At 43.8% G+C, this 18,602-nt stretch overlaps 1 protein-coding gene across 4 annotated transcripts in view; it reads right to left on the reverse strand.

The window, feature by feature from the left end:
- The window catches only part of PLEKHM3 (pleckstrin homology domain containing M3), a 208,537-nt gene that overhangs the window by 176,746 nt on the left and 13,189 nt on the right, over nucleotides 1-18,602 (reverse strand). For all 4 annotated transcript variants that reach the window (XM_069578165.1, XM_069578166.1, XM_069578162.1 and 1 more), the window contains one exon: nucleotides 3,486-4,396. In XM_069578165.1, the coding sequence (XP_069434266.1) occupies nucleotides 3,486-4,080 (595 nt within the window). In that variant the 5' untranslated portion in view covers nucleotides 4,081-4,396. The remainder of the gene's footprint in view (nucleotides 1-3,485; nucleotides 4,397-18,602) is intronic.

Genomic DNA, 18,602 nt, shown 5'->3' on the forward strand with positions numbered 1-18,602 from the left:
GCCTTCTTCAGACAGGCTTGCCCATTAGCCAAATAGCTCTTACTATACCTCAGCTGCGCACTGCCCTCAATATGCCAAAATCTGAGTTGCTTTATACCCAGAGCAATGTTTATCCTCGGTAAGGCTCAAAAGCCCAGTTGCTGCTGCTGCTGCTGCTAAGTCACTTCAGTCGTGTCTGACTCTGTGCGATCCCACAGACAGCAGCCCACCAGGCTCCCCCGTCCCTGGGATTCTCCAGGCAAGAACACTAGAGCGGGTTGCCATTTCCTTCTCCAATGCATGAAAGTGAAAAGTGAAAGTCAAGTTGCTCAGTCGTATCCGAATCTTAGCAACCCCATGGACTGCAGCCTACCAGGCTCCTCTGCCCATGGGATTTTCCAGGCAAGAAGAGTACTAGAGTGGGGTGCCATTGTCTTCTCCGAAAAGCCCAGTTAGTCACTGCCAAATGAGGTGAAAGACACAGAGGCCCTACCTAATAAAAAAGACCCTAAGGCGTACTGTTAGGAAGGAAAGGGAAGGGATGGGGGTGGGCAAAAAAGGAGGAAGGGGCAGCTGAGGAGAAACCCACTACTGGAAAGTCTCTAAGCTACTCAGATGAGCTCAGAGAAGGATCCAGAAAAGAGTAAAAAATCAACTGGAGAAGACTACAAAGTAATACAGCTCACAAGTAAGGGAGAGACACAGAGGTAAGGGCTGGACACAAAACCAGGTTGCCCTCATCAATGGAAACCCCCCGCGCTAAAGTTTATTTCTTCTGAGGAGCCCTCAACCTCTCATTACCCTGTTAGCTTTTACAGCTGAACTGGAGGATGTGAGGAGGATGGGCTCTTTTCTGGACCCTGAACTTCCAAGCGCCTGTGGGACACTCCAGCAGAGATGCCCCAGGCAGTGGGATGTGTAAGTCTGAGACTCAAGAATGAGGCCTGGCCTCATCCCAAACCTCCTGGGTCCGCAGCTCCAGCTCTGGCCAAGACACCACAGTACCTTCCTCGGCTTTGGCCATACTGCTTCAGGAGGAACAACTGCTGCAGCCTGGATGGCTGCTTTCAAAGATTTTAAAGCGAAGTTCACTCAAAGATGTTGGCTGATTTTGACAAGGATGTACCTGGATGCTGACACCACCACCCCCCCCCAACTCCCAAATGCAGTGAGAATTACAGCTGACAGAGTGGGTGACCGGTCACCAATCTAACTCTTCCCCACACACCCTCCCCACCAGCCCAAGAATGACCAGTCACCAATCTAACTCTTCTCCACACACCCTCCCCACCAGCGCAAGAATGGGTGGCCAGTGGGCCCTGCTTACCCCTGCCCTCAACTGAGTGAGCAACACAAACAAGATTTATATCTCCTGTTCTCCACAGCGTGCCAGACAGAAAAGACGTCAGAAACCTGGCAGGTCATTTCCCAACTTTATTAATTCCTGATAGAATGTGTATTCTATGGATACCCAAAAGCTGGCCACGTGATATAACATCAATACCTGCAAAGGCCATTTGTTACAGTTTGCTTTTCAAACTGAATGGTAATTCAGTTCTTATATTTCAACACAATACCCAAATTTTTTAAAATTGAGAATTAAAAAGTAAAGATCATGGTCCCTCATATCCTCAAGGGAGCAGCTAAGGAAGGTCTTCTCTTTAGGTTCCTTTAGAGAATGTGAGGAAGGCCAGTTTTTGCATTTACAATCTAGACAAGATAGGAAAAATAAAACTGTAGATACGACGTCCTAACTTGGGTTATGCCAGGGATTTAGAATGGTTACAGGGCGTTAGTGATTTTTAAAAAAATCTACGTGTACTTCAAGAAACTAAATAAGAACTGAGCTTGCTTACTAATCAATGAGTACAATTGTTTACACAGCATGGGTAAGTCATGTCCAACTCAGTCATGTCGCTCAGTCGCTCAGTCATGTCCAACTCTTTTGTGATACCCCATAGACTACAGCTCTCGAGGCTCTTCCATCCATGGAATTTTCCAGGCAAGAATACTGACGTGGGTTGCCATTTCCTCCTCCAGGGGATCTTCCTGACCCAGGGACAGAACCCACATCTTCTGCATTGGAAGGCGGATTCTTTACCACTGAGCCACCTGGGAAGCCACTTGTACACGAGCTCAAGGCAAAACTCTCATTCTTAAATAAATAAATACATGTAACGCTAAAACAGAAGCAAAGTGCCAAAAGAAGTCTCCCCAGTTAACTGAGCAGAAGCCATCTAAACTAGGGCTTCCAAGGTGGTGCTAGCGGTAAAGAACCCATAGTAATGCAGGACACATAAGAGATGTGGGTTTCATCCCTGGGTCAGGAAGATCCCCTGGAGGAGGGCAGGGCAACCGGCTCCAATATTCTTGCCTGGAGAATCCCATGGACCGGGGAGTCTGGAGGGCTACAGCCCATGGGGTCACAAAGAGTAGGACACGACTGAAGCCACTTAGCATGCATGCATCTAAATAAAGAGGTTATGCAAGGTAGTTGAAGAATCATTAGTAATAAATGTTTACTGTATACATGTATAAAGCCTGTATAAATGAGATTATCATCAGGAAAAATGCTGAGAGAAAGAGAGAGATGGCTTGTTGTGTCTCACAGAAGAGCAAGTTCACATGTTCATATGTACACGAGCACGTATCCATGGGCACGCGTGTATGCATAGAAAACAAGAGGAAAAGGAACTTGGGGCCTAAACCATGAGGTCCTAAGCAACCTTTTCACACTGTTCCTCCCACGATCATCATGAGATCCTTTGGTCTCCTTGAGGGTCAGCCTGCTCTCCTCTGTCTGTCCCTCTGTCCACACCATAATCCTGACCGAGAGTCCTCCCGCTGCCACTCTCTTTCTGCAACATAGTGTCCTTCAAGGTCCAGCTCAAGTTCCACGATGTCTCACTACCCTTTTCTGACAAGTCCAGCCCAAAGCGTCCTCCCCTCCCTCTATCTTCTTACAATCAGTGTCACTCGCTCTTTAAAAAAAAAATCCCAACAATATAAAGTAAAACAAAAGTTCCCTTCCAGGTGGTTCAGTTGAGTATCTCCTTTCTCTCACCACTGGGTGTCTTCCTGAGTCTCTGGGAGTGTCTGATCCCCTCAGCCTAAAGAGAAGTTCTTTAGGGCAGGGACTGTGGCTTCATACAAGCCTTCATAGCACAAGACTGATGCTTATGACCTGATAAACATCTATTGATGTGAATAAGTGGTATCATGCAATGTCAAAGGAAAGTACTGCCTTAATTACGGGAATATTCTGATTCTAACAAACAAGATTAGGAAAGAGAATTAACCACAGTTATCCTTTCACTCAGTACCTCCTAGAACAATAATAAGACTGGAGACTTCAGATAAGGTAAGTGTGGAAGTAAATGGAAGAAGGGGCTTAAGTAGGCAAAGACAGACATGGACAGTGGAGAGGCAGACTTTCATGAGGCAGATGCAAGAGAGACAAAGCAAAATCAACCACTGTTCAATAGCAGGCAGCTATAAAGACATACCTGTGTTTCCTTGAGCATCTTCTACCTTGTTTGATGAGGACAACAGAAAAGAAGGCCTGGTGAAGTGAGGACCCTGAAGAGACACTTCTTGCTGCAGAGGCACGGTTTTGAGGACCACCCTCCAGTCCACCTGGGTAATATCTGACCTTGATCGAGCATGCCCAGGCTTAAAAGTAGAGGTCTCATCCAATAAGTCATTCACAGAACGAGGCCTGTCTCTCCGACGCTGACAGATGTTGAAAAAATTAAAGGTGGATGCTTCCTTTTGTTCCATCCAGGACAGATTATCTGGGGTCGTCCCCTTCTGGACCATAAACTGTTCTTTGGCAGGGAAGACATTTGGAACTTTGGTGTCTAAGAGTCTGGTCTTACAATGGTCCCAGATCATGCCCCCCTGGCCCAAGGAGGTGACATTTCTGATAGCACCATTGTCTATGTTACTGAGGACCTCCCGCCCCACCAGTTCAGGGACTTCTTGGATCCCATAAACCTCCGCTTGCTGCACAGCCTTTTCGAGCTTATTGTCAAAAGTATTAAAGAAATCCTCGGTCACTTCCAAGGCTGGGCTAATATCATCCACTTCCAAAGCTTCCATGTCATAGGCTCCAAGGGGCCAAAGCCTCCTACACTGGTTCAGGAAAGGGCTTCATGAACATTCACCCAAAGAGGAGAAGAGTTTTGGGCAACAGAGTTCTGGAAGCAACTGGAAGGAACTTTCATTCAGCTGCCCGGAACAGGTCAAGCACAAGGGTGGCTGATTTCCTGAACATGAAAAGCATTTTCTAGATGATAACAGTCATCAACAGAGATACTGGGAGACAAATATTCCTTTGAGAATACTCTTCAGGGAGACCACTGTCAAGACAACAGGAAGTGTTTGTCAAAGCAAAGTCACGACCATCTTTGATTTCCTGAAAGAAAATAAAGAGAACAACATTGGCATATGGTTCATTGTATTCTACACATACGAATCTGCCCAGTTACATCCTCATCTTGACATCTCTTCCATGGCAGTCATGCCCAATCATGGACAACACCCAGAAGTTCTACTGTTAAGAGTACACATCTCTACTTTGTGTTAAAACTTACACAGAGCAGCGTGGGACTCCTGATGAGCGGAATTAAAGTCAAGAGCTTTTACTCACACAGAGAAGCCTTTTATAGCAGGTGTGAAAAGACTGCCCTGGCAAATCTCTGTTGATACTGACCTAAAATAGTAAGCAAAAGAGACTAGGAATTCTGTGACTCAACCTTTATCATAATCAGTCTGAAAGTCATAATTGCATGAGTCTTTTCACAAACTTTGAAAGCACTGATGGTTTGATCAGCTCAAAGGTGCAAAGGGGAAGCAGAGAGGAAGAATGGCCCTTCTTCTGAATGTTGCTGCGCTAGGCTTCCTACGTTTGGATGACGTAATGCCTGAAGATGACTCTGGACAACTTTTCCAGTCAGCTTGCAAAAAGGTTTTAGTGTTCACACTCCCCGAGGCTTTGAGGTTGCTGCGCTAGGCTTCCTACGTTTGGATGACGTAATGCCTGAAGATGACTCTGGACAACTTTTCCAGTCAGCTTGCAAAAAGGTTTTAGTGTTCACACTCCCCGAGGCTTTGAGGATTGCCTATGTGTAGGTTTAGGAGATTCCCTGGTGGCTCAGATGGTAAAGCGTCTGCCAGCAACGCAGGGGACCTGGGTTCAATCCCTGGGTCGGGAAGACCCCCTGGAGAAGGAAATGGCAGCCCACTCCAGTACTCATGCCTGGAAAATTCCATGGATGGAGAAGCCTGGTGGGCCACAGCCTATGGGGTCGCAAAGAGTCGGACACGACTGAGTGACTTCACTTTCTCTATATGTAGGTTCAGCCTTGGGGCTGGGCGGAAAGAACCCTAACACTACCTCACTCTCTGAGATACCTAGATCCTTGAGGCCAGGCCAAATGAGAACAGCAATGCTGTCCAATATGGAGGACACTAGCCATACATGGCTATTGAAATTTAACTTTATTAAAAATCAAATAAAGTTCTCCAGTCACACTAGCCACATTTCACATGCTCAACATACACCTTTGTATCTTTACCAAAAAACGAACAAACAAAACAACTAGGTAAGCTCTGTCTTCCTTAACTACTTACAAGTAGATAAAACCAGGCAATTAGCAACACCTTTGCAAGCTGCTATAAAGGTACATAAATGTGCTTTTTTCTCTAAAACTGCACAATTTCTGTGGTACACTAAAATCATTTTTAGCACATAGGCCATGAAATCATTGTATTTAAATCAACAGCACTAATCTATATTGCTTAATGTGTTAAGCTAGTATATACAGCCTTTTATTGTAAATGTATCAAGGTGTGCAGGTTATAGGACCTTGGTGGCTAACCTCTCATAAACTGATAATGACTGTGAATTTATCTACTTTTTAGATTTTGATTTTTATTATGTTGGCAAGGAACTGACTGAAAATCAGTTCTAACATTTTTCTAGTTGCAAACAGGGTTTTGTTTGCTGTGTCTATGCTAAGCCTGAGTCTCCTGAATTTTATAGCAGTTTTACTACTTCTGGAATTTTGGAACTTGTAATTTTCAGTTTCATCTTGTACACCAGAGGCTAAGAAAAAAATATAGAATAAATCTTAAAAATTTTAGTTCTTTATTGACTAAAATTCTAAATGAACATCATAAAGTATGTTTCCCACTTTACAGAAGAGACATTAAGGTGCAGAGCACAAAGCTATTCACCTAAGATTCTATTTTGAATACTCCTTTCCTTACCCAGTGCTTAAAATTCAATCTTTATATATACTAGAAAGCATAAATACCTTCAAATTGACTTTAAAATAAAAAAATCGAAATGTCTAGGAATATACTCGTTGTGTTCCCTGCTTTGGTATTTGCAAGCTGGTTCAGTTCAGTTCAGTTCAGTTGAATTGCTCAGTTGTGTCCGACTCTTTGCAACCCCATGGACCACAGCACACCAGGCCTCCCTGTCCATCACCAACTCCCAGAGCCTACCCAAAGTCATGTCCATTGAGTTGGTGATGCCATCCAACCATCTTATCCTCTGTCATCCCCTTCTCCTCCCACCTTAGACCTTTCCCAGCATCAGGGTCTTTTCCAATGAGTCAGCTCTTTGCTGACTCATCAAGTGGCCAAAGTACTGGAGTTTCAACTTCAACATCAGTCCTTCCAATGAACACTCAGGACTGATCTCCTTTAGGATGGACGGGTTGGATCTCCTTGCAGTCCAAGGGACTCTCAAGAGTCTTCTCCAACACCACAGTTCAAAAGCATCAATTCTTCAGTGCTCAGCTTTCTTTATCGTCCAACTCTCACATCCATACATAACTACTAGGAAAACCATAGCCTTGACTAGACGGACCTTTGTTGGCTAAGAAATGTCTCCACTTTTTAATATGCTGTCTAGGTTGGTCATAACTTTCCTTCTAAGGAGTAAGCATCTTTTAACTTCATGGCTGCAGTCACCATCTGCAGTGATTTTGGAGCCCCGAAAAATAAAGTCTGCCACTGTTTCCACTGTTTCCCCATCTATTTCCCATGGAGTGATGGGACTGGATGCCATAATCTTCGTTTTCTGAATGTTGAGCTTTAAGCCAACTTTTTCACTCTCCTCTTTCACTTTCATCAAGAGGCTCTTTAGTTCTTCACTTTCTGCCATAAGGGTGGTATCATCTGCATATCTGAGGTTATTGATATTTCTCCCAGCAATCTTGATTCCAGCTTGTGCTTCATCCAGCCCAGTGTTTCTCATGATGTACTCAGCATATAAGTTAAATAAGCAGGGTGACAATATACAGCCTTGACGTACTCCTTTTCCTATTTGGAACCAGTCTGTTATTCCATGTCCAGTTCTAACTGTTGCTTTCTGACCTGCATAAAGTTTTCTCAAGAGGCAGGTCAGGAGGTCTGGTATTCCCATCTCTTTCAGAATTTTCCACAGTTTATTGTGATCCACACAGTCAAAGGCTTTGGCATAGTCAATAAAGCAGAAATAGATGCTTTTCTGGAACATATAACCACTGCTGGCCAGCACTGCTCGTTTGTAGAACACTTCATCGCAATGCATTCCAAATCTGTAAACTCGTAGACAAGGTAGGGGCCTTTAAGATCATCCTTGCAACCCCAATCTTCTACAGAAAGGGACACTGAGGCCCAGAGAGAGTAAGAGGTCCCAAGGATACTTCAAATGCAATGCCTCATTTAACCCTCATTAAGGGCAGTAACAACTCAACTTGAGAACCACTTCAGTGCTGGGATTCTAGAAACCACTCATCTACCCATCCATTCATGATTCATTAAGGTCACGACAGATAAAAGATGCTGACGATAGAAAGATGAATCAAATACACTCTGGCCCTAGACTCATGGTCTATCATGATGAGCCTAAGAAAATAAGTCCAAAACACTCCCTTGATAGAGAATGGAAACAGATTTGGCGGGGGAAGGAGGGAGGGGGTCACTTGACAGCAAGGGTGAGGGAGAGATTAAGGATGTGCCCTTTGAGTTGAGCCTAAAGAACTTAGATGGTATTTGCCAGGATAGCTCGGAAGAAATTAGGAAGAGTAAATCACCTTTTGGTTAGCAAGGGATTTTCAAGTTCATTATATAAAATGACTTTTCATAGGCAGTGGGGTGAGCAATATAGCGGAGTATAGCAAGCAAGCTAGCAGATCCAGAGTCAGATCTAGCTCTGAATCCTAATTCTGTCTCACTCTAGCTATGTAATTTGGGATAAGATTTCCCTGACCCACCCCTACTCCAACCCAGGTCCTTGGGACTAATCTGTTCTTCCTATTCTAAGAATTTCATTTTTGGTGCTTTCCACTGCTTCTGTCCGGAACCTACACAGCTATTTTCTTTGTTTTCTGATGTAAACATGCATTCACTGTGTACCCCAGGATTTCCAGGCCACTCTTCTGCTCCTCATTCCTCCTCTTAGTCACACAAGCCTTTTAGTTCCTCCTCCAAGGTTTACCTTTTGGATCTCCAGGCCTGCACTGGGGCTGATCCCATTGCCAGAGGAGTTATGCCCTCCTGGACTCTTCTGCTCATCACATCAATGCCTAATCATCTTTGAGGGTCCAACCTAACACCAAGTGACAGACCTGCACTCTCTAAAGAGGGCCACAACAATAGTTCCTATCCCACGTGCTTTTCTGCAATGAGAACTTGCTACTTCCCCATCAGAAAGAGTGCTTACTTTTCCTCTCCAGAGAATGTAGGCAAGGCTTGTGATGTTTTGATCACTAGTGTGTGGCAGAAATGATACTGAGCCACTGGAGGTGCAGCCCTGAATGGGTCTGGCAGCTTCCTCTTCCTATTTCTTGGAGCTCTAGGCCAATTAGAAAGTCCAGGCTACTCTGCTGGAGGGAGAGGCCAACTGTTAGAGGACAGAGGCACCAGACACACGAGGGAAAAGCTATCTTGAATAGCAGCCTAATTGAGCTCTACGATGATTCTAGCCCCAGTCAGTATCACGATCCCAAGAGAGAATTCTCCAGCTGAGTCAGTTATCCCAGACCCATGAGAGAAAATAAATTGTTTTAAGACACTAAATTTCAGAGTATTTTGCCACACTGCAAACAATTATTAGGACTCATCGCTTCCTTAGGGAAGCATTCTTTGGTGTCCCAGACTAGGTTAACTGTCCTTGTTTAAGGATACAAGGGCCTTGGTTCAGAAGAACACCAGCATTTCTGTAAGTTATATACATGACATCCATAATTACTAGTTGTGATGTCAATATCCCCTCAGACAGCAATTTTGTTCACCTATGGGCCCCCTAAACACAGTTGAGGTTCAACAAAGTATTTGTTGAATAAATGAATGACAGGAAAGGAGCAGGGCACAACATTTAATGAATGGCAGAGCCTCAGGACATGACACACTGATTAGAACCAGTCAAGTCCAACTCTTTGAGACCCTGAATTCTCCAGGCCAGAATACTAGAGTGGGTAGCCTTTCCCTTCTCCATGGGATCTTCCCAACCCAGGGAGTGAACCCAGGTCTCCCACATTGCAGACGGATTCTTTACCAGCTGAGCCATAAGGGAAGCCCAAGAATATTGGAGTGGGTAGCCTATCCCTTCTCCAGCAGATCTTCCTGGCTCAGGAATCACACCGGGGTCTCCTGTATTGCAGGCAGATTCTTTACCAACTGAGCTATAAGGGAAGCACTTTTAAACAATTAAATAATAATAAATAAATAAAATTATTTTTGAATGGCTAACTTTAGAATCATGACATTGTTTTCTTTTCCTCTTTTTCTTTTGTCAGTATTCAGACAGGAAAGGAGCAGGGCACAGCCTTTAAAAGAATGACACAGCCTGAGAACACGACACACTGATTAGAATCAATTAGGCCCAAGATGGCAGACCTTGTCAACTTCCACTAGACCTTGAGCCTCAGTATACACTCACTGTAACATGATGATGATGACAACAAAGACGTGTGTGCTCAGTCATGTCCAATTCTTTGTGACCCCATGGACTGCAGCCTGCCAGGCTCCTCTGTTCATGGGATTTTCCAGGCATGAATACTAGAGTGGGTTGCCATTACACCCTCCAGGGGAACTTCCTGACCCAGGGATTGAACCTGCATCTTCTGCAATGGCAGGCAAATTCTCTACCACTGTGCCCTCTGGGAAGCTCCCATTTGTAACATATCAGCACGCTAAATGACACACCTACAAGGCCAACCATGAAGGTCAAAAAGTGGACAGTGGTCCAATTCCTAGAAGTTTTGGAAAGGAAGCCTTTCCCTTCTCCAGGAGATCTTCCTAACCCAGGGATCAAACCCAGGTCTCCTGCATTGCAGGTGGATTTTTTTACCAGCTGAGCCACCAAAGAAGCCCAAGAATACTGGAGTGTGTAGCCTATCCCCTCACTAGGGAATCTTACCAACCCAGGAATCGAACTAGGATCTCCTGCATTGCAAGCAAATTCTTTACCAACTGAGCTATCAGGGAAGCCCCATTTGTAATATATCAATAAATGACACACCTACAAGCACCGTGACAGTTTCAAGGCCAACCATGAAGGTCAAAAAGTGGACAGTGGCCCAGTCCCCGAAGTTCCCACCCCTTCCCCAAAATAGCTGGAACACTCCTCCCACTCAATAGCCTATGAAACTTCCCATCCCTATAAAAACTGACAACTCCATACCCTGGTGCCTCTCTTGACTTCTGAGATGATTCACACTCTGTCTACGGAGTATGCTATCTCCCGGAATAAACCCTCTTTCACTTTACTATGGCTCTCTCTTGAATTCTCTCTTCTGTGAAGGCTTCTTGCCATGGCAGAGACTTGGACATGACCTAGGATATGACCCACTCTCTTTCCTGAAATAGTCCCTCTGACAGCCTTCTCATCACATAATGATTATATCCAGCAATAAATAATAGAGGTACTGCTTTAACAACTGCCAAAAAAAATTACTCTTTAGTGTAATAAATGAATTAATACGAGAAATACAGCTGTTGCCTGCATTTGCTGCGGTGATTTATTCATTCCATAAATATTTACTGAAGCAACACCTGTGTTCTAGGCACTGGTGATACAACAGTAAACAAGACAAACATAAATCCTGTCCTTGTGGAGCTTTTATCCTAGTGGTCAAAGTGAATCAAAGTTACTCAGTTGTGTCTGACTCTTTGTGACCCCATGGACAGTAGCCCGCTAGGCTATTGTGTCCATGGGAATTCCCAGGCAAGAATACTGGAATGGGTTACCATTCCCTTCTCCAGGGGATCTTCCCGACCCAGGGATAGAACCCGAGTCTCCCACATTGCAGGTGAATTCTTTATTGCCTGAGCCACCAGGGAAGTCCCATATCCTGGTGGAGCACTTACTATTTAGACACTGTTCTAAATGCCTTCAATGTCTTTGCTGTTGTCATTCAGTCACTCAGTCGTGTCCGACTCTTTGTAACCACACAGACTGCAGCACACCAGGCTTCCCTGTCCATCACCAACTCCCGGAACTTGCTCAAATTCATGTCCATCAAGTCAGTGATGCCATCCAACCATCTCGTCCTCTGTCATCCCTTTCTCTTCCTACCTTCAATCTTTCCCAGCATCAGGGTTTTTTCTAATGAGTCAGTTTTTCGCATCAGTAGCCAAAGTACTGGAGTTCCAGCTTCAGCATCAGTCCTTCCAATGAATATTCAGGATTGATTTCACTTAGGATTGACTGGTTTGATCTCCTTGCAGTCCAACGGACTCTCAAGAGTTTTCTCCAACACCACAGTTCAAAAGCATCAATTTTCCAGCTTTCTTTATGGTCCAACTCATATCTATACATGACTATTGGAAAAACCATAGTTTGATTAGACAGACCTCTGTTGGCAAAGTAACGTCTCTGCTTTTTAATATGCTGTCTAGGTTAGTCATAGCTTTTCTTCCAAGGAGCAAGCATCTTTTAATTCATGGCTGCGGTCACCATCTGCAGTGATTTTGGAGCAAAAAAAAAAATAAAGTCTGTCACTGTCTCTATTGTTTTCCCATCTATTTACCATGAAGTGATGGGACCAGATGCCTTGATCTTAGTTTTCTGAATGTTGCGTTTTAAGCCTACTTTTTCACTCTCCTCTTTCACTTTCATCAAGAGGCTCTTTAGTTCTTCTTCACTTCCTGCCATAAAGGTGGTGTTATCTGTGTATCATATTCATGGAGATTAAAAGGTAGAATGGGGGTTACCAGGGGCTAGGAAAGGAGGTAAAAAGGAGTTGTTGTTTAATGGGTATAGAGTTTAAGATCTGCAAGATGAAAAGTTCTGGAGATGTGCTTCACAGCAATGTGAATATAAATACTATTGACCTTAAAATGATTACAATGGTAAACTTTATGTGTTGTTTTTTTTTCACCATGACTTAAACAAAAACAAGCAGCGGGCCACCTTTTCTAGTGGGCTGTGGTTTAGAAGATCTAATTCCTGGCCTAGAAGATCTAGTCCAGCCCCCTGAGAAGAGGAGGCTCAAGTCAGGAGTGACGACTGTGGGTCTCAGTACGAAGAAAAGAACTGCAGCTGCACCAGTTACCAGCAACAGACTCTGGTAAATTACTTCATCTTCCTAACCTCAATCTTCTCATTTGCAAAATCAGCAAGTTAACATAAATTAACTTTAAATTTAACTTTAACTCTCCTAAAATATCAACAGCTGAGAGAATTAAATAGGACAACCCATGGCATGGTTCCCGGCACACAGTATATGAATGTTGCCGTTGTTCAGTCGCTCAGTCGTGTCCAACTCTTTGTGACCCCGTGGACTGCAGCACATCAGGCTTCCCTGTCCTTCACTATCTCCTGGTAACAGCCCAAAAGTCCTCACCTGATGGCTTCCATAGCCTTTCCTCTGTAATGTCATACTCTCCGAACCTGGCCCCCTCACCCTTCAAAACACACACACACACACACACACACACACACACACACACACGCACGCATGCACGCACGCACGCATGCACGTGCGCGCGCGCCTCCCTGCTGGTTCTCCGACTTGCAGACATCCTCTCCCCTCAGGGTCTTTGCACTGGCTGACCCATTCCTCGCCACCCCCCCATACCAACCTGGTCAACTCTCTTTTTAAGTGATTGTTCACATCACCTTCTCAATGAGGCCTGCCCTGACCATCCTATTTTAAATTACAACATGTGTCTCTACCCTGGACTTCTGATCTTCTTTACTCTGTGGATTTTTTTTTTTAGTAAATTTTAAATTTTAGAACATTTTGAGATTTACATAATTATTGCAAAAACAGTACAATGAGTTTCCATATACTCCACAACCAGCTTCCTCCATGTAACATCTTGCATTAATATGGTACGTTTATCACAATTAATGAACCAATATTAATATAACATTGTTAACTAAAGTTCACACTTTGTTCAGACTTCCTCAATTTTCCCTAATATCTTTTTCCTGTTCCAGGACCCTAATCAGGATAACACGTGGCATTTAGTTGTCAAGTCTCTTTAGCCTTCTCTTGGCTGTGACAGCTTCTCAGGCTTTACTTGTTTTTGATGACTTCGACAGTTTTGAGGAGTACTGGTCAGGTTTTTCACAGGCTATCCCTCAACTGAGATTTGTTTGATGGTTTTCTTGTGATGAGATTAGCGTTATATGTTTGGGGGAGAAAAACCAGAGAGGTAAGGTGCTACTCTCATATCATAAGAAGAGTAGATACTATCAACATGACTCACTACTGCTGACGTCAACTGTGGTCACACGGCCGCATCCTTTTTACATTTACCATCCTCTACTGTACCACTCAGTTTAATTATTACTTAATATCTAGTGTTTCTCCCTCCTCATTAAAGTGAAAGCTCCTCAAGGGCAGGAATTGATACTTATTTTGTTCACTCATGTATCCCAAGTACACTGGAGAAATACCTGACACACACACACAGAGCACTAAATAGATGCATGTTGCATGGAAGCGTTGTTATTCCTTTACAGGACGTTCACGCCCCTTCATGACCTATCTACCTCTTTATTTTGTCGTTCCCGGCTAACACTCTCCTTGCTGTTTTATCTCTCCGTGCTTTGGCCCAAGCTGGGGAATGTTCCAAATTGCTCAGGCTCTCAGAACACCCTGGGTTTGCCACAACGTACTAAATGCTCAACAGTCCTCTCTTGATCCCACTCTACATTCCAAGTACTTGACAGCAGGCAGGTGATGTCTTACTGACCCTCTTATATAATCTCTATGTCTTCAACCTTCGGTGCTCCATGTTCCAACCTTTCTCCTCTTGGAATTTTTCTTTTCCCTAGGATGTATAGTCCTCAAGTTCACTATACAAGGGTCTAAGGCCAAGTTTAGTTTCTATAAGTGAACACCTCTTACTAGCTTGCCTCATCTGGTTTTGAAATCAGTTAATTAAAAATAACACTTTCAGACAGATCAAAGTAGGGAGAGTACTTTCCTCTGACAAAGTGAACTGAGTAAAATCACTGTGGGGGTGCAGTCTGGTTTGCTTCTCCACAAAACTGGAAATCAGGAGCTAATCAGAACTGAGTTCTAAGTCTGGTTCAACCACACATGTGCTGGGTGGCCTCTGGCAAACCGCTTACATTCTGGGCGCCTTACTCAACCATCTGCATCCAATAACATTGCTAATATCAAACTGCTTCAGCTTGATAGTGAATGTGGATCATTCACTAGGTAGCTGTTTCGATTTCAACACACCTTTTTAAAAAATGTAAACAGCTATATAATTATGGAGCCCTCCACTGGACCTCACCCAAACAACCATGTGCTCCTGCTCTCTCCTTGGAAAGACATGTCAGCCCTGCAACAGCAACATCAGCAACCAACTATTTATAGCATCCTGCTTTTCAGCCAACTCAATGATCTACAGACATTTTATCTTATTTTTATAAAGAATACTCTTTCTGTAAAAAGCATTACTTCCCCAGCATGACAGGTAGAGAAACTGAGGTCCATTTGTCAAGCGTGGCCATAAACACTCAACCCAAAGAATCCCATGCAGGCATCCAAATGTAACAGGATGCGGTATCAGTGTACTGCTATTTCCTAACGAGGAAATCTGCTGTTTACATGCTCATTAGGCAAGGCTAATTAGCAGGATGAATACAGCAGTCCTCCCACACAGAAGCAGAAACAGATATGAGTAATAATACCAGTCCGGCCCACATAGACAGGCCACATCTCCCAAGTTGGATGGTAAAAACGCGGACTTCCTCCCACTTGACTAAATGGCTTGTATTCAGAATGTAATGAGTGCTCAAGAAGCTGGGGCCACGTAGTTTTAGAAGCAGCTGGACTATGAAGAAAAATGCAATGCTAAAGACACCCAGGATAAATGGTTTCTGCCAATTCATCCTCAAATATGAGAAACAAGGGCGATTATAAGAATGATCAGCACATGTGGCTCTCACATGGTCTTTACTTCGGTTAAGGCCACAGCTGCCCGGAAAGTTACATAATGTAAAGGCTCCACCACAAAAGGATCTGACCTTAGTAAGGGTGTTTCCGGGCGATCAGGCTACAAGAGGTTAAGCTCTGCTATAAAGACGTGGAATGTAAGCATGTTGATGGCGCACAGGCAAGCCAGGAGCAGCAGATAAGGAAACGGTGCTGGTGTGGACCTCAGAAGAAGAGTTCAGAGGTCTTTCGGGGGAGAAGGACAGGTAGAAACACAGATGGAATTAAATGGCTACATTTATCTAAGTTTCAATACATGAGAAGTGTATTGATGGGCAATACATAAGGAACATACCATTTAAAAATATAATTTTATAGTGTTTTTCTCGGTTCTGAAGGTAATAACCACTCATAAAAACCCTAGAAAATACTGACAGATGTGGAAAAGAAACGAAAATCAGTCATGACCTCAGAACTCAGAGAAAACAGATTTTTTAAAAATCTAATATTTAATTAAAATCAGATTATATATACAGTTTGTGCATATGATCTGTTTAGATATATACTCAAAAAGCAAATACCAATAAATAACTAACCCTGAAAAGAAAAAAATGTGCTCGAGTGTGCTGTGTCCAGCAAGACCTATGGCCTGGCACCAGGCCCCTCTTGACTGAACTCTCTTCCATCCAGTCCAGGGACCTCCTCACTACACCACGACTAGCTCCCTCCCTGCAAAGCCCTGCCCTTCCCTGAGCCTGTCAACCAGCCCCTCCTCAAGCCTTTTCTCCTCGGGGTTCACAGGCACCGAAGTCTCTGTTTCCCTCCTCCTTCTACCCTCCCCTTCTTGGTTCCACCTTCTGCCTTTCCTTACTGGTTTCCTCATCAAATAGGGCCTCACCCCAGCTCTCTCCTCTGACCACGGCCACGTGTGCTGCTCAGGTCAGTTTGTCCCCACTGCCCTTCAATAATCACCTCCATGTTCACACCTCCCAAACTTCCACCTTCGGTCTTCATGGGACTTGGGCCCCATGTTCCCATCTTTTTGTAAGACATTTCTACCTGACTTATCTTCTGGCCAAATGAAGTTCAACTTGTCTCAAGCCAACTCAGTGATTCACTCAATGATTACTTGCTGACTGCTCACGATGGGCTGTGTGCTGTTTAAGTTACTGGCGAGACAGAAGCAAATACAACCCTTCAGTACAGCTCCCACTGATGATGGCACAACTCTTTCACAGTCTGGGACTAGCTTGCTCTCCAACTTTCCACTTCACTTTCGTAAGATATTCTTTTCCTCCAAACTGGAATACTACTGCTCAAATTTTAGGCTTTCCCAACTCTAACACTTTGCTTACAGTTATCTCTGAGGTATCACCTCCTACCTCTACCTACTGAAATTCCAGCCACTCTTGAAGCCCAATTGCCACCTCTTTCACAAGCTTTCTTTGATTCCCGATCCTAAAACGGTCTGCTCTTTCTTCAACCATCTATAGAATGTCTTTGGTACCATGCCCACAGCTTACATTGCACAGTGCCTGTTCTTTCTGAAATGAGGATGATGATAAACTATCAAAAGCATATTTTGTGCCAAGCACTTAGTACTGCTTAGTACTTTATATCTGTAAGCTTCACCATGTTTAAAGTGGTACCATTATTCCCATTTTTACAGATGAGGAATCTGAGGTGCAAAGATACCAAGTAAATTTCCTGCAGTCACACGCCTACCCTATTGGACATACAGCAACTTGAGAACAGCAATTCTACCCCATCGCATGTTTACCACCCTCACTGGACCTAACACTATGGCTAATACACAATGTGTATGTGTGTGGGGAGGGAGGCGGGGGTTCAGTCACTCAGTCATGTCTGACTCTCTGCAGCCCATGACTGTAGCCTGCCACACTCCTCTGTTCATGGGACTTTCCAGGCAAGAATACTAGAGCGGGCTGCCATTTCCTACTCCAGGGTATCTTGCCGACCCAGGGACTGAACCCATGTCTCCTGCTTGGCTGGCGGATTCTTTACCACTGCACCACCTCAGAAGCCCAGTACACAGTGGGTGCTCAGTAAATACTAGCTGAATGAACAACTAAATGAAGTCTGTTTTCAAGGTACTGACACCTATACATATAAACAGCACTCTGGTTTTCCGGCAAAAATATATTTGAATTCAATGGGGAGGGAGGTGGGAGGGGGGTTCATGTTTGGGAACACATGTAAGAATTAAAGATTTTAAAATTTAAAAAATAAAAAACTAAAAAAAAAAAAATATATATATATATATATTTGAATTCATAAGCTCATCTAAGCAAAATCTGACATGATTTCCAAAACACTGACTTGAGCTTTTACATTTTTTTCTTGGTTAGAAAAAGCTTCCAAGCTATTAAAAGTGGGTTTAAAAATAACATGGCAAGGGTCAGGAAGCAAAGACCTCACTCAGACCTTTTATGAAAACAAAAGCACCTATGCAACACTTAGGAATTACTCTGAGAACCACTCCAAATCCATAGTTCAGCTGGTCAAATTTCCCAGTGACTCAGAGCTCAAGCTCTTTCTAATACCAGGAAGGACATGTTCCCTTTGAAATATCCCCAGGCAATCAACCTAAAGCATTTTTCAGTCCATCTCTGTGATTACTATTTGTCACTTGCAAAAATCACTGAGACATGTGACACCCCAAGGTATTTTCCCAGAAAGCAAACAAAATATAAGTATGGCATCTCAAATTTCCAACTGCTCTGCTCTTGAAGGCAGTAATGTTATTATGCCCCGATGTCAACCACTGGATTGGAAAGCTAAAGCTTCTGATTCAGAAGCCCATTTTCATAAAACCAAAATGTCCTGGTTTTAGCAACAAAACAGACACAAACTTCAGTTACTTAAGTGTCGAAAAATGCAGGCAGACTCAATGTTTTTCATTTCCCTTTACATCCATGGCAGGAAATAGTGACTAAAAACACACACAAAAGAACCACTCAAATTATCTTCATCCTAGGACTGGGGTGAACAAAGTGACAAGTTCCATCATAAAAACCATACGCGCTAGCGTCAGCCTCCAACTGCAGCAAGGAAAAATTCACTAGAACTAGGAGGATGAGATGGTTGGATGGCATCACCAACTTAGTGGACATGACTTTGAACAAACTCCAAGAGACAGTGGATGACAGAGGAGCCTGGGGTGCTGCAGTCCACGGGGTCGCAAAGAGACGAACATGACTT

The sequence above is a fragment of the Ovis canadensis genome, chromosome 2 (assembly GCF_042477335.2).
Source record: "Ovis canadensis isolate MfBH-ARS-UI-01 breed Bighorn chromosome 2, ARS-UI_OviCan_v2, whole genome shotgun sequence".
NCBI lineage: Eukaryota > Metazoa > Chordata > Mammalia > Artiodactyla > Bovidae > Ovis > Ovis canadensis.